This window comes from Camelus bactrianus, chromosome 8 (genome assembly GCF_048773025.1).
Source record: "Camelus bactrianus isolate YW-2024 breed Bactrian camel chromosome 8, ASM4877302v1, whole genome shotgun sequence".
Lineage (NCBI taxonomy): Eukaryota > Metazoa > Chordata > Mammalia > Artiodactyla > Camelidae > Camelus > Camelus bactrianus.
This window is the reverse complement of record NC_133546.1, coordinates 26,831,062-26,854,423: the sequence shown is the minus strand read 5'-3', so window position 1 is coordinate 26,854,423 and position 23,362 is coordinate 26,831,062. Positions and strand designations below refer to the sequence as shown.

General features: G+C 35.7%; 1 protein-coding gene across 17 annotated transcripts in view; it reads left to right on the top strand.

Moving 5' to 3' along the window:
* EYA4 (EYA transcriptional coactivator and phosphatase 4) overlaps positions 1–23,362 on the top strand; it is a 281,779-nt gene that overhangs the window by 204,606 nt on the left and 53,811 nt on the right. For 10 of the 17 annotated variants that reach the window (XM_074368329.1, XM_010965588.3, XM_074368330.1 and 7 more), the window contains 6 exons: positions 7,246–7,370; positions 8,760–8,828; positions 16,862–16,954; positions 21,329–21,395; positions 22,616–22,758; positions 22,907–23,050. In XM_074368329.1, the coding sequence (XP_074224430.1) occupies positions 7,246–7,370; positions 8,760–8,828; positions 16,862–16,954; positions 21,329–21,395; positions 22,616–22,758; positions 22,907–23,050 (641 nt within the window). Of the gene's footprint in view, positions 1–7,245; positions 7,371–8,759; positions 8,829–16,861; positions 16,955–21,328; positions 21,396–22,615; positions 22,759–22,906; positions 23,051–23,362 lie in introns of those variants that run through there. The other 7 variants (XM_074368337.1, XM_074368334.1, XM_074368336.1 and 4 more) reach the window with 3 other exon arrangements.

The following is a 23,362-nucleotide window of genomic DNA, read 5'->3' as shown; positions in this document are numbered from 1 at the left end:
GACCTGTCCTTGACATTGGCCTGGGCCACATGTTTACTGTGATTTGGCGATGAGTGCACGCCAAGGAAGCTTATGGGTGTCACGGCACAGGGAAAGAAAACATTGAACGGCAGAATCAGAATCTAAGAGGACACGCTGAAACAATGGGCTCAGTCTGACAAGAGAGCATTTAAGGAGGACACATGAAAAGCTGTTCACTGAGGTTCCAAATGCCAGCTGCCTGTGTTGTGGCTGAGAGAAAACCGAGCTCTAAAGCATCACAGGGGATAAATCACAGGGGTTTGGTTGGCTGGGTTTCAGCGTATGTTTATACTGTCAAGTGTCTGATAGCAAAGCTAGTATCCTCTTCAGGCTACACCGATGGGTCCAGTGTTAACAGTTGTAATATTTCTGCCGTATTTTGTATCTATAAAGGCTCTGAGTCAGGACATCCCTCTCTGATATTTGAACCATGTCAATGGGTTAATTTCTTCTAGGACCAAAGTTGCATAGAAAGCATGTATAAAAGACTTACTAATAATAAGAGTGAACTGAAATGAAATGGGCTCTCTTAGAATGATTTTCTTAATACTGCAGATTTTCAAACAGACAAATCAGGCATTTATCGACAGTATTGTAGAAGTGACTATAGTAAGAACTAACACTTAAGATACACTGTGTGCCAAATTCTGTGCAATTTGTGTGTGCTCTTAATTCACTCAGTAACCCTCCAGTGGGTATCATTACCTGCATTTTTGAGCCTAACGCCCAGTGACTGGTGAATGGGTAGAGATGAAGTTTAAACCCCAGGTTTCAGCCTGTGGTACAGGCCCTTAACGCTGCACTCACAGCCTTGCACGTAGAATGGTATTTTTGCATTCGAGGACTTTGAACATCCCTCGAGACTCCGAAATTCCATCATTTTCATAAAGAACCTTCTTTATTTGGTACATTATGCTAATGCTTTCCTTTCTTAAATTCATTCTAGCATTGAAGAATGCTCATTCATTCACCCAGTAAAATGTTTGATCCTTATTAGTAGAGTTTTTCCCTTAGAAAAAGAGTCTGTATATTTCTTGGTATAATTAATGGCAGTAGATGTTTTGATTGTGGCCTTATGGCTTTATTCTTCTGCTTGCTGGAGGGGAATAATTTCCTGCCTCATTAACCTTGGTTTGTAACTGATCTAGCAGAAACTTGAGTCCTTTATTATTCAAATAATGCTTGGAGAATTCATTGGGGTTTTTTCTCCTTGTTTTCGATGTAGGTTGGGGGTACTTTGGAAGCCTAAATTTAGAGAAATGCTTTACAGATCCATTTAAAAAATATTTACTAACATTTCTTGGGTGGGGAGACTGTTTTATCTGAATAATCTGTTAGACTCATAGTGAGGGGAGGGCCAGAGCTGCAGGACTGGAGCTTAAGGAAGCCCTGGAAAGGAAGGACTATAAAAGTGTCCAGAGAACAGTGTGTCCAGGGCTTTATTTGCTGTTTCTGCAAGGCCTGAGGTCACTCTGGCAGGCAGGTCACTTGCACTGCAAGCATTCAGGCTGGCCTCAGGGACAGGCATGAGGTCACTGGCCAATTGCAAGAACAGTTCCCATTATCCACGGCCCATTTCCCTGATCCTTATTGTCAGGGGTCCTCTGCCTACATTACCTTTTCTCTGTAGCAGAGCCCAGTTCTGACGAGGTCTGGTGGAATGGGTTACTGAGGGCCTTCTTCTGGGACTCTCTGTTCACCTCATCAGTGACATAGGCACCGTGGGGCAGAGAGCATCTCCATCTCCTAGCCTAACTGCCAGGGGAGAAACTGGCTCAGGGCTGCAGCAGGGACAAGGGTTTCTTGGCTCCTGATACGGAATGGGTGGGTTTAAGATGGCCTGCCGTTGCTACCTGATGTGCTTCTCCCAGAGAATGGGAATTGGTACCTGGAGTGACATGCCCACGACTTTCACCTGATCTAAGCTGACCAAGTCTCTTTATTGTGTTTTTTTCTTCCACAGTGGTTTTCTGTATCCATGCAGAGCATCTTCCTCCTCACCCCTTGCACCTGCTCACACACACGCACACGCACCTCACTCACCTGGGAGATCTAATGCTGCGCATGCAGCTATGAAACTTTCCACACACATTCACATCAGAGACCTAATCCTCACTCCCTCCACCTGTCGCCTTGCTCTCCCACTCACCTCCCCGCTCTTGGAAGATATTCTGTGGATTCCTAGAAGTGTCCCTAGAACATGATGGATACTCAAGCAGTGTTTGCTGAACCAGAGTACACTTGACTCCAAGTAACTCAAATCAGTTCATCAGCATTTGCCATTTGTCCCATCCCTATTTTATTGTTCATCCTTAGCGCTCGCTAAGTACCCTGCACAATTCTGAATGTAGAGGAAAAAAACAATGAACAAAATGAGAAAATAACCCTTGCCCTAATTGGAGCCTGTACTCCAGTTATTTAAGTAGAATCTGATTTTGTTATTCTTATTTTCTAGCCAAGGAGAATGAAATGGTTTATATTACATAGAAAAGGAGCTATGAGCAAAGAAAATACCTGAACTGTTGCCCTTAAACACATTCTGATGGTCAAAATGGAAACTGGCTAGTTAAGGTAGACTATGAAAGCGTGGGACATAGAGCCATGCATACATACTGTCCAACTTACGTAAAGAGAAAAGCTGGCATGAGGGTGAATGCCTTTGAATGTCTAGGATGCTTTTGGATTTCTTGAGTCATGAAGAATTGATGGAATCTCACCCTGTAAATAAACAGGCTCTGACTCACTACCAGGCTCAGTGTAGAAGGAATCATGGTTTCTGAGTTACTGTAGACTCTAAAATGACAGATATAGAGTGAGCTCTTCCTTGGGATTGAAGAGGATACTTAAGTCTGCTAGAAATAAATTCTGCCTATGCTACAGAAGAATTACAGACAAAAAACAAGCAAACAGCTTCCTGTGACCTGAAAGTCTTCTCTCTTTTCTTTTTAATGAGTTTTTGTGCTTATAGATAAGTTCATTTTTGTATTGTCCAAATAGAGGCTAGTATTCACATGGCCTAATGACATAAGGACTACTTTAAAAAAGGGGGTTGAAAATGGTATCTTGGAAGGAAAAAAGTGGTCCCCTTTAAACAAGGTAATGTAGTTTTGCCAGAGTAGAAGCTTACATTGAGTTTAGTAATTTTTGAAAACAATTCAAAATGTTTTATTGCAGGGTTATTCATTCCTGACTGATTTCCCAGGGTGAAAAAATTAGTCACTTTAAAAAATGGGTAATATGCAGTGTGTGACAGAAGGAACCTCGGCTCTGGCATCAAATAGACATGAGTTCAAATTCTTGGGGCTGCTATTTCATACCCACGTGGTCTGGGACATGCTGTATATCTTCTTTAAGCATCAGTTTTCTCACCTATAGAGTATGGAAAATAATTTGCATATCAGTGTGTGGTAGAGATTAACAGAGAGAATATATTTGAAGTACCAAGCATATGTACTCAGTAAAAACTGGTATCTTTTCATCATTTTCTGGTGTTGAACTCTAAGGTAAAGTTTATATTTTATATATTATATTTATATAAACTAGATTTAAAAAAGAATCTGAAGTTTAAGAATCAATTTAAAAACATACAAAATAAAGTATAGAAATATTCTTGCTGTATAGTTTGTAGCAAAATGCATGTCTGTTCTCTAAAGGCCCTGTGAATTGTAATATGAATTGTAACAAGTATCAACTCACTAAAATAAATTCAAGCAAAGGGGACTTAACCATCAGATAATTGCATTTTGGTTCTCTGGAAACTGGAATGTAAGTTACCAAGGCTATTTTTGTTTCGTTTCACAAGAGCAACATATTCTTGCTCCTCTGTGGTGCGGGCTCCTTCCTTTCATTTCTGACTGATTTTCTTTGCTTCCTCATCTTGCACGTAGTTTAGTTACCTTGCCGCTTCAGTAATACCACCAACCAGATGCTTCCCCCAGGACCCCACCTTTGAAATCATCAAAACCCAGCTAAGAACTTCTGAGAAAATTTCCCAGACTCTAAGTTCACACTGATTTCTGTCTGTTTCACCCAGCCTTAATGTACTTTATTTTCAGTGCACAGGATCTGCTAGAAAGCAGATCATAAACTCCATGAGGGTAGGGCCATGGTTTTCCCAGTCAGCGATCCTAACACCTGTGACAGTGTTTTGCATGTAATAAGCAATCATCCATTTGTTCAGTTCAGTTGAAACATTTTATGTTGGGTGGGTTCAGTCGGAGAAAATAAAATCACCAGCTTTCATTGTTTACTGTAATTAAGCCTGTTACCAGGAGCGTGCTATAGATAATACTTTTGGGGGGTCCTACCAGTCTCCTTTATGTCTTTTTTATCTGGTTGCTATAAAGCGTTTCCTTTATTCCAAGAATTTGACTGTAATATGCCTAAGGCTTAGTTTTCTTTTTCTCATTTATTGTGTTTCAGGGCTCTATGAGTTGATGCTTTTCATCAAATTTGGAAAAAATTTTGGCCATTATTTATTTCAAAATTATTTTGTCTCATTCCCTTTCTTGCTTTCTGATAATATTCCCCAGGTTACTTATACTTGATTCAGTATTTTCCTCCATTTTTTGGTCTTTCTGCTTCAGTTTGGATAATTTCTATTGGCCCAACTTCAGGTTTACTGATTTTGGGGGTCAGTGTCCACTCTAAGAATGTTTTTATTTAATGTATTATAATTTTCATTCTAGAATTTCTATTTGGTTCATTTTTCGAGTTTTATTTTTCTATGTACAATATAGAACAAGTATTATATAAATATAATATTTTCATGTCATATGCATAATTATATGTGTTATGTGAAAATATAAAATGTATATAGAACATGCATATCTGGCATATATGACTATATTTATGTATGTGGCATACTTATATGTATATACCTTGTGTGTGTATCTTTTCCTATAAATTATTTCATATATACAGTAGTTTTAAAATCCTTGTCTGCTAATTCCAAAACTCAAGTCATATACAGGTCTGCTTCTATTTACTGTATTTTCTCTCCACTGTGGGTCATATTTTCCTGCTGCTTTTTATGACTCAGGAAGTCATTCTGAACATTATATACAAAAACTCAGTAGAGACAGAGCATGGTATTTGTTTTATTTCCCAAAGAGTCCTTTGCTCCAGCTGGCAGTGAAAGAGAGCATTCAGAGTCGTCTTGGAGTTGAGCTGAGCTGGAGTGGGACCGGGAATAGCCCGACTTCCAACTTTCTGAGCAGCCAGTTTTGGGAGTTCGGTGTTTGAATTAGAGAGGCATTGACTGGAATTTCAGATATTTTTGGTTCATGTTTTTACTTACTATTGGCAAGGCCCTTTCACTTGTAATTTTGGTAAATTCATTCATTAGCTCTGGTAGGGTTTTTTTTTTTTATGGATTTCTCTAAATTTTTTACATAAACAATTATGTTATCTGTTAATTAACAGTTTTTCTCCCTAAGCTTCACCCCTTTTATGTATTTGTTTTTGTCTTCTTGCACTGGCTAAGAGTGCCATTAAAATGTTGCATTGAAGTGGGAAAACCAGATTTCCTTGCCTTAGTTCTGATCTTAGAAATAATTAAGTGTTTCATCGTTAAGTAAGATGTAGAATGTAGATTTCTTAAGAATGGTTTTTATCACATGGGAGGAACATGCTTCTTTTCCTAGTTTGCTAAGAGTTGCATCATGAATGGGTAATGGATATTGTCAAATGCTTTTTACACCCATTGAAAGCATATTGTTAATATATTGAATTACATTTATTGATTTTCAAGTGTTAATTCAACCTTGAATTTTTGGGATAAGACACACCTGGGCATCATGTATTACCTTTTTTATTGCTGGATTTTATTTAATAATATTTTAAATTATTTTTTCATCTATGTTCATGAGAAGTAGAGATCCATAATTTTCTTGGAATTGCCTTTGGCAGGTTTTGGATCAGGGTAATTCTGGTCTCATGCAATGGAGTGAAAAATGTTACCTCACTTTCTTTTTTTTCTGGAAGAATTTATAAAAGATTGTTACTAGTTTTCCTTAGATGTTTGTGGCATTCACTGATGAAACCGTATGGCCATGGAGGGTTTTTTTGTGTGTGTGTTTAGTTATGAATTCAATGTCTTTAATTGATATAGGACAGTTTTTATAAGTTTTTATAGTTTGTGTCTTTCAAGAAAATCTGGTTTTATCTAAATTATTAAATTATTTGGCATAATGTTTTATAGTATTCCCTTATTTAATATCTTTGGTATCTCTAATGACCATTTTTGGAATTTTTAAATCATCTTTACTCATAGATTTTCTGTGTCAGTAATTTCTGCCTTTACTGTTTCCTTCCTTCTACTTACTTTTGGTTCAGTTGCTTTTCTTTCTCTAGTTTCTTAAGGTGGCAACTTAGATCACAGATTTTAAACTCTTTTCCTTTTCTTGTATAACCATTTAAAGATATAAATTTGTCACTAACAATTGCTTTATTTGTATACCAAATATTTTGATTTGATTTTTTCCTAAGATTTTATTTTTTAGAGCAGTTTCACATTTATAACAAAATTGAGAGGAAGGTGCAGAGAGTTTCCACCTACCCCCTGCCCCGCACATGCACAAGCTCCCTCAGTACCAGCCACACTCACATGAATGGTGCATTTGTTACCAAGGACGAACCCACGTTGACCCATCATAATACCCTGGAGTCCATCGTTTACCTTAGGGTTAACTCTTGTGTTGTATATTCTGTGGGTTTGGACAAATGTATAATGACATATATCTCTCCTTACAGTATCATACAGAGTACTTTCACTGTCCTAAAAATTCTCCATGCTCTGTCTATTCATCTCTCCCCCATTGCCCTCCAGCATCCCTCCTTTGTGGCGATGTTGTCATGTATTTTCCTTCTATACGATATTATACGTTGTGCAGTTGGCTGTCTTTCAAGAATTAAGAGAAAAATAAGATAATCTTTTCTATTTACCTATAAATTTATCTTTCTGTTACTCTTCCTTCCTGTAAATCTGAGTTTTTATCTGGTTATTACAAGTAACAAATTATGAGGCTTAACTTCCATGAAGTGTTACTTATTAATTTTTGATGGACTGGCACGTTCATGTGGTCAACCAAAAAGGCTTAGCTGTAAGTTTCAATTCCTATTACTGTGAGATCACATACATGCTCAGTAGAATGATGTATGTAGTTTATTAAGAAATCATTGCTGAAATTTCAGTTTTCTCCCTGCTTCTTCCTGCTCTAACAGGTCTATGGAAATGCAGGACCTAGCAAGTCCTCATCCTCTGGTTGGAGGTGGTGATACTCCGGGTAGCTCCAAACTGGAGAAAACTAATCTCAGCAGCACATCAGTCACCACAAATGGGACAGGAGGTAAGTGTACAACCCTGAAGACACCTAGAATCACATTTCAGTGTTTGCTGTAATTTCACACATTAGGGAGCTACTAATAAGTAAATATTTCATTAGCAATAACGTAAGTCAGTGTTACCCCCAAGTAATAGATAGTTAATGGATTGTTTATTGTTCTGTTGATTTTCTTGAAATTTTTGCTCCTCTTCTATACTTGAAAACATTGAGAAAGAATAGATAGCCCTGAGCAACATTTTGAATCTTAAGCAAGGCTTTCTTTTTGTATTTGCCCTAGTAAATATTTTTAAAAATGTAGAAAATATGGCCAAAGGATTTACACTTTGATCTTTAAAAAAAAAAAAAAGAAGGAAAAGAAATTATACTAGCTTTGGGTTTTGTTTTGAATTGTAAGAGAAAGGCTCCCCTCAATTGTTTTTTAAAATGGTTTTTTTTAAAAAATGTTTTTGGGAATAGAAAAATGAATGACCTTATCTGCTGCATTTTCTTTTCAAAGAGAGAAATACCTAACATGAATTTAAAATAGGAGTTGAAATTTTTCCCAGATACCTTTTCATTTGAGTAGCCCATGATTATGCCACAGCATATGGCAGTGGTGATAGCTATTTCAAATATTCTGCCCTGCTGTGTTTATAAAATGCATTCAATCTGTCAGAAAATATGATTCAATTTTTGCATCAGAATATGTATATTTAGAAAGCTTATACACAGACATGTGTATATAAGCTGCATTTTAAATTATTCACAATTTTGAAGTTTTGTAGATTGTTTTAGTCAATGAGTGAAAAATTATTTGAAAATTATTTTAATTTATAAGCTATTCCTATTATTAAAAATCAGCATTTGCCACATCATATTTTCTTTGAATTTTTCAATATTTACAAAACTGATACACCTCTTTCCACTTATTTCAGAATAACTGCGAAATCTGAAATTCTCTTTGTAAAGTTGTGTGGATTGCAACTTGCCTGTATTTAATAATGTTTTACACAAAACTCTTTGTAGATTAACATTTTCCCTGTTTATAGTGTTTATTTGTCTCTAAACATGCATCTATAATTTCAGCCAATTAATTGCAGGATTGCAAATTTTATAAGATTGTTTGGTGATAATGTGGGGTAAGAACATTTATATTTAAACCTTAACTTGGATACAAATAATACGATTTTTAAAAGCCCCTTGCACTCTGGAATCAGACTTTGAAGTTTACTAATCAACCCGTATATATATTTAACTGCACTAAAACAGACCTGATAAACTAAAATGTGAAAGTCATACCATGCAGTTGTAATTTTGGCAAAAGGGTCAGAAACCAGCACAAGCATTGAAGACTATTCTCGTACACCGAGTGGACATTCAGACAATGAACCCTTATGCTGTTCCTGTTCTCAGGGGACAACATGACTGTTTTAAACACTGCAGACTGGTTGCTGAGTTGCAACACCCCCTCCTCCGCAACAAGTATGAGAGATGATGGTACACTGCATGTGTTTGGGTGTGTCGGTTTGCCCTTCTGATTTGCTCTCTTGCTATTTCTGTGTGCACTCCCTTCTCCGTGTTCAGTACTTGTAAAGAAAATGGAGACATGAACATGCCTTTATGTGTTTATTGATAACAGTTGACTATGTTTTTTTTAATCAACTAGTATTCTAATCTTAGATCAGTAGTATTCTTGGATTTTTCATAATATTGCACAAATAGGTACATCTATTATTTTTCTAATTACTTATTAGTTTATTAAGTGGTTAATTCAGCCCAATTGTCACATCAGTAAGAGCAGTAGAAGCAGATCGTGCCCGTATATACACACTCAATCTCCATAGCCTATGGCCTGCCATAATTTAAATTAAATGTGTAACATGGCAAAAGGATCTTTCATATTTTACAGACTTTGATAAATAACCCAATTAAAATACTTAAAGTAACAGTAACATTTAAAAGCCCATCATTTAAAATAATTACTAGTGATGAAAGCTATACATTTAAAATTACAAAGTCTCTTAAAGTGTTTGAACTATAGGTATTAACCACATTCATATATTATATACATATAATATAAATACTTTCTTCTAAACCAGAAGTTAACATGCTATCAAAATTTAAATATTAAAACAAAACCACATAACACTACTGTGGAACCACCCAATTCTAGGATTAAAAAGAAGAGCTCAGGACCTATTAGAAAAGTGCATTACAAGCAAGCAGTTCAAATAGGCACAGACTGGCTGGACCTTGCGGTGTTTAGATTAAATTAGAATATATGATCGGCAAATGAAGAGTACTCCGTTGCCCATTTGTTAAATTTTATAGTTTTAGTTTCATTTTTTTCAACTCCATTCTTAAAATATACTTTTTCATACCTAAAAAATATGTTGCCAGAATTTTGTTCTTCCGAATTCTAACTCAAGGGTCTTTTTCTGTAAAAGGCCAAACAGGAACTATTTTAGGCTTTGTAGGCTGTGCTGCTTCTGTTTTATCTACGCTCAAAAGCAGCCATAGGCAATACATAAATGAATGAACGTGGTCAGGTGCCCTAAAATTTAAATTTCATGTAATTATCATATGTCACAAAATATTCTAATTTCTTTTCTTTTTTAAACATTTAAGATGTAAAAAACATTCTTAGTTCACTGGCTGTTGTTCTGTTCTGAAGTATTAATGTAATACAGGCAACTTTACAATAGTGGATATATAAAATCAGTATTTAGTCATTTACATCTAATCTCAAACAGAAACATTTTTCTAAGGGTTAAACATTAGTTTTTCCTGGTTTTTAGTATTAATGTTGTAAGTTGTGTGATCCTGTGGGAAAAACAAGGACTTCTGGGTCAGGAGGACCATAGTTCTGAAGCTTGGCACTGTATTTACTAGCTGTGTCATCTTAGACAAGTTACTTAACCTCTCTGAGCTGTAATTCCTTTCTATAAAAGGAGGCTGGCAAAAGCCTCTGGCAAGGCTTTTGTTTTAAATTATATAATGTATGTAAATTTCTTGGTAATATAAACCAATATATTTCTTCTTCCTTAATTAATAAATCAATAATAATTAAGCAACATTTTTTAAAGAAAAATATAAACATGCAGTATGTTAAAAGACTCTCCAGTGTTTGGTCAGATAAATTCTGCATTTAGAACATGTAAGCTGGCCATAGAGGCAAACTTTTAGGAACAAAATGTTAAGTATAGTTTTATTAATGAGATAGTCTCAGTGGCATAATGGTATGAAATATTTAATAAATTTTAATGACTCTTTATGCCATGTGTTTATAAGACAAACTAAGCATTTGGTGCACAGTGTTTCCCATTAAGAGTAAACTATTTTATTTATAATTCTGGGTTTCATTGTTGGAATTGGATCACTTTTTTAAATTATTGTAATAAAACAAAAAGCAAAAGCTGATTTAGTGGCTTTTCAAGATCTTTCCATTAATTTTGAGATTTCCAAAAAGATAATTTTAATAGTTTTTACTAATACGAATGAGTTTATAATATTGCCTTAATATCTTACCATACTACCTTGGTGCTGTTTAAATATATTACATTATTCTTTAAAGTAACTTAAAACGTCTCGTCACCTTAATCCTAATTATAGAATTACATCTGCAGGTTTATTTTGGAACCTAGATTTTCCTTTAAATTTTTATCACTTGTAAAATTGTTAAAATGTAGAACTATCAATAAAAATAGAATAAATACAATCATACCTTAACATATAGATCAGTAGTCAACAGACATTTTCTGTGAAGGGTCAGATAGTAAATAGTTTCAGCGTTGCAGGCCATATGGTCCCTGTTGTAATGATTCATTTCTGCTTTCATTGCTCAAAAGCAGCCATAGACAATATGTAAACAAATGAGCTTGATCATATTCAAATAAAACTTGATGTCTGGACCCTGAAATTTGAATTTCATAAAATTACCCTTTTTTGATGTTTTCCAACTATTAAAAACTGTAAGCCATTCTTAGCTCATGGGCTATACAGAAATGGGCCATGGGGAGACTTAACACTTGAGGTGTAGTTTGCTAACCACTGATACAAATTCATATATGCTACTTCATGTGTACACTTACTTCATGTATATGTACATATATGCATGTAAATGCACGGCAGTCAGGTGAAAAGTTACCTCCAGATATAGGAGTAAGATTCTGATTTTCCTAATGGTGTCAAGATACGTGATTAGCTATACTTTATATACAAAAATACTTAGATTTATTGGGAATTCTTAGGATAGGGTCTGAAAGTGAACTTTCATTTTCTCACTTAAAATGTATCAAGTTCCTATTATATGCCAGGCTCTGTGCTAAGAAATAGGAATCCAATGACCTATAGAACATGATACTGGCCATCAAGGGACCAAAAGTCTAGCAGAGGGAAACAGAAAAGAAAATAATGAGTACATAATGTGTTCAAGGTGGGTGCACAGCAGAGGGAGGGAATACTTGATTCTACATGGAGATTAAGAAAGTACTTCAAAGAGAGCATTTGGGGGACCCAAGATCAGACATTCTGATCAGGTTTATGATATTCTCTATATTTGAAATCTATAGATCATGGAAAAGAATCTCCCAGAATTTTTAATGTGTAGATGATTGACTCACATGGAATGAATTTGCTTCTGAATAGTATGTGTTTGTGCAATAGAGCCTCCTACTGTTGTGGCTCTGTTCTTTTTAGATTTTCTGTTTGGCATGAAAGCCATAAATTAGAAGCTTCAAATTATTTTACAAAACTAAATACTGTCTGGATATTTAGAAATAAAAGACATTTGGTGTTCATAGGTTTTGGAGTGAAAAAATTGAGGTAGAGAAACATAAGTCAGGCTGTACCAATTATTAAAACTGGGTAGGCAATGCTTCTTTCTTCCCTGCTGTGTTATAAATTGGGTCCTTCTTCATCTAACTCCTCCTAAAATTCTTTGTAGAACCTAAGCTGTCAGACATGGCTATGTAAGATTTTGTGGTTCAGAAAGGCGTGTATTTGGAATTACATACGTAGTCTTTTAAGTGGACACCAGTTTAAACAGATTTCTGAAGACGAAATGTAATACGTAAATTACTTGGATTACCTTCTCTCTCAAGAGTTAAGCCCAATATTGCAACAAATGAACATGAACATTGGGTTATGATAACACAGACTTCCTCTAGAAACAATTAGTATACATTAATGTTGTACTTGAATTCTAAAGATAATCTGAAGAGACGAGGTTAAATTTGCTTTGGAAATATGTATATGAGGCTATAGGTGAAGGTTAGGATGTGAAGAGTGAAAATCAGGATTTAGTAGCCATAGCTGACACCTGACAATAATCACATTACAATCTTGCTTTAGTCTGTAGATATCAATTATTTTTAAAAGTTAAAAATAAAATCCAATTGTATCAATATAATAAAATTACTTTTCTGTTTTTTTTTTTAACTATTTGGCTTTATGAAAAAACACCTAAGTTGCAAGTGGATCACTAGTGTGGAGGGAGTCTGACTGTAATTGTTTCTTAAAGTAATGGTTTTGTACAAAGTGCTATATGTGTATAGTTATTTCATCCCATCTTTAGGGAGATAAATTACTTATTTTGAGCATATATAGAAGAATAAAACCAAAAAACTCATTAGGCTAAGACATTAAGATATGATCATTGCTTTTGAAATCATGATGTTTATTTTGTAAGTTTGAATTTTGTTGAAAAATGTGATGCTTTTCTCCTATAGAAGGTTTTTCTTTCCACTTTATAGCATGTAATGATACTGGACACTGTCCTAAAAATAAGTAAAAAGTTCTGTTTAACCTCTGTGTTAATTTAAGAAAAATAAAATACAGTTAAAAAATACATTTGAACATGAGAGTGAACATATACACATAATCATTTGGAATGAGGTTTTTACAAATTTTAGGAAATAGTGAGATGTGTAAAACTGGATTTGCTTTGTTGATAAATATCTTTCCAGTAGTGCCTTGCACGTACTAAATGAAAAAAATTTCCTGCCACTGGAAAAGTATATGGTATGTCTCATTTAAAGTGTGGAAACAAACACAAGACCAAAGAAAATGGAATACATTTCAAATATATTCGGACTTTTAGTAGAAATGACTTCCATTTTTCAAACTTTGTAATTATCATAATGTTTATACTAATTGCCTATTTTGTAAATATTAAGCACATTTGTATTAATATTTATAAAGCAGGTAATTAGTGTAAGTATTATGCTGTTATAAATACTTCTTTGTATTTTAACATCTTTTTAATAAATCAGCTAATTTCACTTCTCTGAGTTTTCTTTTCCTGAAAAAAAATTATTATTACCTAATATTACTTTCTTTCTCTATAAAAATCAACTCAGAAGAACTCTGCATCTTACTTGGAGCTCAAGAGATGTTTGTTGATGCTCACCTCGTGCAAACCTATTTTCTGTAGCACCATAATTAATCCCCCCTTCCCTTTTGTTCTACTCTTACGTGCATATGAAAAATAAATTTGCATTAATTTGCACCAATTCCCCCAAATGTTAGCTTCCATTTAATTATTACTTTTAAATGCATGCTTTTTAGTACACTGAACACAGCCTGATATGTTTACTTCCCTTTATATGCTTTCTAAGGATGCCTTTTCTCAGTTAAATGACCCTTCTTTGTCTGTCTTTGACTAAATGCAGACCGTTAAAATTTTAATGAGAGATGACTCCGGGATAATGAATGCAACCACAAACCCTCTGGCTTTTTTTCCTTCTCCTTTTGACCACCTGAAACTTTCAAATTGAGATTATAATCAACACCAAGGTTTTAAAATCAAATCTCAAAGCTGGGATCCAAAGTAACGGGACTAATCCTCATGTCTGGCTTCTCGACTAGTTTTATAGACATTCTGCCCCCCTCTCCCCAATTCACAAGCGACGTATATATTATCATTAGTATTGATCAATTGAATTTAGCCACTATTAGAGTTTGGAAATTCCAAAAAACTGTCTTGCCTTAGTTTTGCTGGAGGCTCTGAACGATTCTTTTTTGTCACGTGTCGAAAGTCAAAAGTGGACACTGCACCACAGAGGGTACCTTTTACACCTTTCTAAACGCTCCTCTGGATCATCTCTGTTCAGACGCAGGGAGTCCTTGGTTACTTAGTGCTGCCTCTGAGGCAGTATGATTTAGAGTTTGGATTCTGAAACTGTACCACCTGGTCTCAAATTCTAGCTCTTAAAAGCTGTGTGACTATAGGCATATTATTTAGTCTCCTTGTGCCTCAGTTTCCTCAGCTGAAAAATGAAGATGATGATATTATTCATCTCTTATGATCATTGTGGGGAATAAATGAGTTAAGATCTCACAAAGCGCAGCAGCCGTGCCTGGAACGTGTCAAGTGCCTTTGGAGTGTGTGCTCTTATCACCTGCTTTCAGATTTGCTACTTCTTGTTGTCTTTCAAAATATTTCATGAGGAAAAAAGGGAGAAAATACTTTAGTAGCCTGTTTCCTGATTTTTCAGTTTTCATCTTTAATAAAGTGTTCCTTTACTCTGTCAAGGAGATAATCCCATTCTTTCAATCTCTGAGCCTTTGTGAAGAGTCAGTGTCATGACCATCACCCGTTTTCATACGTGAAGGCAGCGTGTTATGGTGGAGAGATCATGGATGTTAGAACAAAAAACCTGGGTTCAAATCTTAGTTCTGTCACATCCTGTGGTGGAATTTATCCAGGTTCCTCATCCCACCTGAACTTCAGTTTCCTTTTCAGTGTATAAAAAAGGTATATACTAACTACTGCATATAAGATAGATAAACAAGAAGTTTCTGCTATATAGCATATGGAACTATATTCAATTTCTTATAGTAACCTATAATGAAAAAGAATATGAAACAAATATATGTATATATATGTATGACTGAACTATTGTGCTGTATACCAGAAATTGAAACAACATTGTAAACTGACTATACTTCAGTTTAAAAAAATGAAAAAAAAAAGGATATAGTTGTTCGTATCAGTCGGGTTCTTTTAAGGATTAACTAAATGTGAGTAGCCCAGCACATAGTAAACATTTGATAAATAGTTGTGCAGTAGTAAATAATTTTGCAGTGTAAATATAATCAGTGGTCAGCTACAGTCATAATATGGACTCCTATCAAGTATTAGTAACTACAAGTAATAACCACCAATTCATCATTTATCATCATACAAATAATTAGACCCGACTCCTCAGACTATTGCTGCTGTTGAACACTAGGTCAATCTTAAATTCCCCTCTTGCTGGGAGAAGTAATCCAAGTGTCTTTACGTCCTCTTTCCAGCCGTTACACTTCTACTCTGAACCTTCCAGCAAATCATCACAACGTTATTAAATCACGGATAGTAAATGAGCCCCAGAGCTCACAGAGGGAGGGTCTGGCCGATTCTCTTGATGTGGAAAGGGAACATAATCATTAGTGCATGTTTCTCCATCATTAATTGCTTTTCTAACAGAATGACGTTGCTGCCTTGCCTGGTTGTTGGGCACGCTCTGCTCTTGACCCCTCTATTCTTTTTGCCACATTTGTCCGTGGTTGGTTTAGTCGTCAGCTTTGTTCATTATAGGTTTCTGCTTGCTTCTGAGTTTTTTAACTATATCATTCCATTTATGACCAGGAAACATAAGAGGTGTTAAGTAGAAAATAATTTAGTTTATTCCCTCGCTGCTGTGATTCATGTATCAGAGCCTTGCCCACAAGGGGAAAATATGGTGTGACAAAATGGGTAGCGGCTTTTTCACTGCCCCAGCCAAACTCCTTACATCTAAGAATGACAGTAATGTGTACCAGGCCACATCGGTGCCAAGTGAGGATTTTGCCAAAATATACCACCTCAGAGGAGAAGTAATATATGAAGGAGTTTTCAGAAGATATACTTCCTGCGGTAGAAACCTTCTCTTATTCTATGCTTGTCTCCATAATGTATTAAAAATTGTTATACCATTAAAATAGGAAGTCCAGCACCGTGTGGCTCTTCAGCTTTGCATAGAGCAGAAATTGAATGACTCATTTTTCACCCGTCATATGAATATACCCATGGTTTCTGTATTTGCATATGCCTTCATTGTACTCTTAAGCAGTCTTTTTTTCTTTTAACGTCCTCTTGGGAAGAATAAAATGTAAGCAGTAAATCTCTTTGTTATGATTTGGATTAAATGTGCTAAAGACTGGACGATGAGTCCTTCTTTCTGCCTTTTGATTATATCAGAGTGTGCTTAGGTGAGTTAAAAATGCAAATTCATGTACTGCTGTTTCACTTCATAAGGCTGACTGCCTTTAAAAGCCAGACTCAAGCACACCAGCGTAGGCAGGGGATTTTTAGATTGAATCCTCTGTAAATGCATGTCCACGTAGAAGCTAAATTAACAAACCTCTCCTCATCAACCTCTCAGGTTTTCTCTTGCATGCCCATGGTAGCTAGAAAGACCACTAGTAGAGAAGTCAGCATCTTTGGTATGAATTTAGAAATAAAACTCACATGTACTTATTCTTCTACGTAGTGTCTCTCCTTGCAGTCAAAACAGAGCCTTTGAACAGCAGTGAAACCACAACCACGACTGGAGATGGAGCGCTTGACACTTTTACTGGGTCAGGTAAAGCCTTAAGCTCGTGCGTTGTTACATGCACATGGGGGTACATGTCATTCTCCTCGCGAATAAGCGGCATAAACACCAAAGCTGTTGGAATCTGGATTTTTATTAATTCAGCAATAAATTCACCTTTTGGAAAATTAACTGTCTTTAAACTGTGTATTTTTAGAAGTGATGTTCGGAATCGTTTTGCTGCATCTTTAGTTGACAGCAAAACAGACCCACGACCTTCTTATTAGCAAGAAGCAGAGCAGGCTTCTTTCATAGTTTTTTTATACGTGCTTAATTTAATAATCAGGTTGTAATAGTTGACTTTGTTCCTTCAACTCGCCATTTAAATGACATAAAAACTGCCTTTTCGGCAACATTCGAGATGTAAAACTATCCGTTTGATTCCTCCTAAATAACCTTGTTTCCTCTCTGGGTTGAAAAAAAAAAATCCTCCTGTGTAAGCAGCTGAGTGACAAGTATTAAAGGTTAATGGGCTGAGGGAGAGCACATGCTGGTTGCATTAGAACCCAGCCTCTGAGAGCACCACTTTCACTCAGATGCTTCAGAGAGAACAATAGCATGTCTTTAAACATCAATCCTTTTTAAATAGAAGGACCTGATAACTCCCAGGTGGCAGCGAAGGACATGCATTAAGTTGACTTAAAGGTTTTTTTTTTTTAAGTTATAATATTTTGTTTGTTTTATTATCTGATGAAAGGATTTTTTTCTTTAACCTGAGGAGGAATTTGTTTAGCAGAAAGATGAACATTGAACCCAGAGAAGTATTTGTGATAATTAAATCTCAGTTCTGTTATTCTCCTCCGATACATTTGATATTTATTCATGTTCTCATATACAAGGATTTCATGTGGGTATGCCTCTCAGGTAAAAAGAGTTGAGGTAAATCTTTGAGTAGAATGTCCTTGTAGCATATATTTGATTTTTATAGATACAGATGATCCCGTTTCATTGGTTTGCACTGATTGGAAGCAGCTGCCATGTATTCACATAAATATTAGTGCTCCAAACAGAAAGAAGTAGTAACTTAGACACTTTGTATACAGACACATATGTCCTAATTCACATCCTTTTTGATGATTCGCTTGCCTCCCAGGAGATAATAGGTACCCACTTGCTTTAACATTCGTATTACTCACCGTAACTGTTGTGAACTTTCTTCAAAGTAAATGCATATGATCACAGTTTTTAAGGATAGGAATGAAATTAAGTATTTGCTGACATACTTAAATAGTATACCACAAGTTAATGAAAGTTGAATGAGAAAATTACGGGATGCTAGCTCCAGAAGGCATTTCGGAGACCTCCGATCCATTTTATGAGCAAGTACACCTAGGCACAGAGAAGGTAAAGGTTGTTAAGGCCACACGGTCAGGGCCTCACTGGGGATCACTGGTGTAAATGAGTCTGGAGTGATGACCCGGTCAGTCCAGGAGTCCTTTCTCTAATACCCCATTGGAAAATATAAAGATGGAAAAAGAAGTAGGTGTTAACCATCATGCTGTCTGAAATTTGCTCATATTCTATTTACAAATAGTTTCCCAGTGTTAAGAATTATCCAGGGCTGTGCTGTCCAATGTAAGTAGCCACTGGCCATAGATGGCTATTTAGTCTAATTAACTAATATTTGGTAAAAGCAAAAATGTTTTATCTAATTACATCAGTCACACTTCAAGTATTTAATAGATGTGTGTGGGTTTTTTAGTGGCTTCCGTATTAGGCAACTCAGATATAGAACAATTCCAACATCATGGACCAGATTTAATTGGACAGATTCTCAGCAGCACCACTGTTCAAAACTTGGCTAATTTCTTGTTGTGGGGGAGCTGTTCTCTGCATCGTAAGGTGTTTAGCAGCATCCCTGGCATCCAGCCAAAGCTGACAATAGCATTCCTCAGTTGTGACAACCGAAAATGTCTCCAGGCATTTAAATGTCCCCTGGCTGGCAAAATTTCCACCCACCCCCTCCCCTCATGCCTCATCTCTCATCTCATTGAGAGCCATTGATCTAAAGTCTTAAAATAAGAAGAGTAAAACCTTAAAATTGCTTGACAGCACCCTATGAGAACTTGGTATATTCATTAAAAAGGTGTTTTAATTAATTTTCAAGACTTTTTGAAGATAAGCACTTTTGCTTATTTTGTATGCAGATGTGAAGGTGTATAATGAATGCTTTGCATAACACCTCTTGATTAATTAAATGACAATGGGGAATAAAAAGAATGTCTCCTAAATTTGTGCATGGTATTCTAGAAATTACACTGGAGATTAGGCTGCTCTGTGTAGAAACAGTCTTTACTTTGATCAGCATAATCTCAGCTCACTTTAATCCAATGTTGTTTTCAGTTGTCTACAGATTTATTGATTACAATAAAATATACACATTTTAGTTAAGAAGCGTAAACTCTTAAGTTTTATGTGAACATCTTAGTTTTCTGAGTCAAAGGTCTTGTATTCTACTTGGAAGATGAACATACAGACATTAATATGAAATTTTTAAGTTTGAACCTTTATTCTTTTATGGGTACATTATTCTAATGATGTCTACATTCATTCATTAAAGGGGAGAAGCATCTTATATATTCAGAATTGTGTTCATTTATCTGAGGGTTTCTTCTGAAATAATTTTGCTCTTTGGCTAATTCAATAAAAACAGCTATAGTGAGTGTTTCTTTTCATTATTTGATGTCTCTTTAGAAAGCCTTATGTTTTACAATCCTGAGAATAACTGATGAGTATAGTCCAAGATTTGAGTGTGCCACATGATGCTTTATAAATAAGAGACAGTAAATCTGGAGTTAAGCCTTACTTAACTATATTTCTCTTAAGCAGAGTATTTGCTACTGTGAATTAATGAATGAGACTGAATTTCCTGTGGAATATACTGTTGCTATTATGTAACATATATTTAATGTCCAAAGTGTGATTTTTTAAAAAAAACTGTCCTCACTGAGTTGATTTTAAAGTTTTAAACATTCTTCATGTTTTTAATAAATAAGTAGAAAATTAATGGTTCATTGGTTAATCAGACATAGCAAGTTTGCTCAAACTTTGGTTGCTGAAAATATTTAGAACATAACACCTCTAGTTATATTCAATGACTTTCAAAATTGATTCATAATATTCTTAAAAGTGTACTTTCTGCACAATTGCTATGAAAACTTTAATGTATTCTCTATACCCAGAGCTTCCAGTCCAAATAGCATTTTAAATACATTAAATTCTATGTGTTTATGAAACAATAGATCATAAGGGTACTTAATAGCATTTGGATATAGAAATATATCATGTTTCATAAAATAGTTAGCAACCTAAACCTATTTGTCACTTTTACAATGCTAAAAGCTTGGCTCCAGAATTATTATGAACAACTTAGAAAGGACGTGGTACTTTGAAGTATAACTATGATTGATTAGACTAAACTAATTCCAGGGCTGCATTGTGTACTACTTTAATCTTTTTGAAAAGTGAATGAACAGCAGATGGTCTAATAAAGACACTCTGTGTGCTTGCCCAGTATGGATTGGCTCTGAAGGGACTGCCTTAACACTTTAGAGTCCATATATTTGCAATACATCTGTCTTAGTCAAGGCAGATGGTTAAAGGAAAGAGAAACTTCCAAATTTTTGGATATATTCCAGCTTGGGACTGCATGTTTGGCTGAGATGTTAATAGGACCTGACCTTCACCTTTAAATTCTTCTCAAAAATAATACCATCTCTGATTATTTAAAATATATTTGTAAATTTGATTGCCGCTGTATCTTGCATTTATGTATTTTTTAAAATGTTACAGTATCACCCTTGCTTTCTGTGTATATTCCAATTATTACTAGAACATTTTGGACTCTGTATTTTTAACTACTCCTCTGATTGATTAAATGAAAGGACATAGAAAAGGATAGCATTTTAGAATTTGAAAATGAAGGTTGGAACTTCACATTTTTCTTCATTTTCGTTGTATTTCTATTCGAATGAATATGGAGGAAGAGCAATATCTTGTCATCATACTTGGAATTTGAAACATCAAGTTTGCAAATTAAAACAGTTATCTTTATATCATGGAAGTTTAATTACCTATAATCAAAGATGTTTATTCTTAGCATATTAATACACAAGAGCTTGCTACCGATTTGAGAAAATGGAGGAATTACGAAGGGGATGACTTGTGGGAAGAGTCCATCTTGTACTCCTAGTACAAATGTGAAACAGTTTAATTAGGAGAAAATGTGTAGGCATCTGTTTCTGTTTAGAAGATGAATGAGTTCTTAGAAACCTATCTTTAACATAGTAGTTTGTTTAAATTAATGTTTTACACTCTCATGAAATTGTGAAGCAACCTTTTTTGCACTGATTTTGTGTCTTACAGTAATAACAAGCAGCGGCTACAGCCCCAGGTCAGCGCATCAGTATTCCCCACAGCTGTATCCCTCCAAGTAAGTGCTCAGCAGTCTTTCAAATTCGTTAGAATAGTTTTCCGGGATTATCGTGATTCATCGTATCTACACAATATAACAGCTTTAAGTGGGGATATAAATATATGTATATAAATGTTATAGCTAGTTGAATAGATACTTGGATACCTTAGTTAGCTAGGTTAGACGTATTGATAAATGCCCTTCACACATCTAGGAATAAAGATACACTTACTTTTGTCAGGGCAGTTCTTTAATGCTAGATATTTGTCTACTTTGAGGAAGGCATCGAGCTCAAACCAGAATGCATTGATTCCATTTTAATGAAGATTCAGAAATGCTGACTAGGGGAAAGAAAATCTCAAAAGATTACATTTTATACAAATATCAACACTTCATCATTTGTTCCCTCATTATAATATTTTTAATGCATTTCAAGTTCTAATAAACATATTTTTGAAAAGCAAAGCTATTGTTTTGATAACTAACATAGTCAACTTATTGAGGACGAGGGTAGAAATCGCACGTTTAGCTATATTGGGTGTATATCTGAATTTGGTTGCCATCAGCCAGATATGTCAAGATTTTGGATCCCTGGTCATGCACGTTGAAAAGTTGTTTTCTGCAGCAAGTGAGAGTGTCTATCCTTAAACATAGGCTGAGGGTTAGATATCCATTTTGGAACATTCTGTAAGATGTGTCATGGTGAAGGAATTGGCACTCCTTTCTTTTGGTGAAGCTGCCTACTTTTTTTCTTTTCTTTTCTTTTTAAAATAAGAATTCTTTGTAGAGAATTCTTGGTAGGGGTTTTGACAACTTTTGTAGTCATCCCTTAGCATCGAGTCGCACGTGATGACCGTTAATATGCTCATGAGTGTACTAATTAATTGGCCTGGGCTGCACTTCTCCCATCAGCATATCAATTTGAAATACTGTTTCTGATGTAAACAAGAATTACAGACCTGGACAAGACTTTAGGTATCATACCTAAGGCAGTTTTCTTTTGACAGGTGAGGTGTAGACTTAAGGAGTTGAAATTGTCCAAGGTCACTAAATGGGTTTGTAGCAGAGCCTGGGCTGCTGACATTCAGACTCTTGTTCATTTCTATACGGTTAAAATGATAGTGTGGATAAAGAAGAAGGATTACTTCCTGGCTGTTATCAGGTTTCGCTGAAGCTAAGCTGTCTGAATTAAAATGCAGTCTTTGTTGCCACAGTAATGCTATTTTTCTGATATTTAGGCCCTATCCACACATTCTTTCTACACCAGCAGCTCAAACAATGTCTGCGTATGCAGGCCAGACTCAGTATTCGGGGATGCAGCAGCCAGCCGTCTACACCGCCTACTCACAGACGGGACAGCCCTACAGCCTGCCCACTTACGGTATTTCCCGTCTTCTCTCTTCTCCTTTTTGGTTTATAAGCAGGTAATCCTGCTCGCTCGTAGGAGTTGTATGTTCTACTAGAAGTTATGACTCAGAAGGAAGGTCATTTTACTAATGAAACGGTTTGCACATGCGTTTTCCAAACAGATCTGGGTGTGATGTTACCAGGCATCAAGACAGAGAGCGGACTTTCACAGACCCAGTCCCCGTTGCAGAGTGGGTGTCTCAGTTACAGCCCAGGGTTCTCCACCCCACAGCCAGGCCAGACTCCTTACTCTTACCAGATGCCAGGTGAGTAGCTGGACAGGGAACCTGTGCTCTGTGAGAAGGAATTCTTTAGATGAGAGTCCTTGGCTTCAGCCTAGGAATACACAGTCACAAAGACTGTTTAAACACTACCACTGCTCACACGTTTTCATCAGAAAAGGCAAATAAGTAGGAAGAAACATGATGGACAGAGCTCAGTGGACATCCAGAAACACGACACATACCAAATTTAAATACCTAAGTTTAGGTTGCAGAAAGTTGGCAGGAAACAAAGTCCAAGTAAAGCAGCCTCCAAGCCAGACACCACACCAGTCACATGTTTGGCATCTCCTTAAG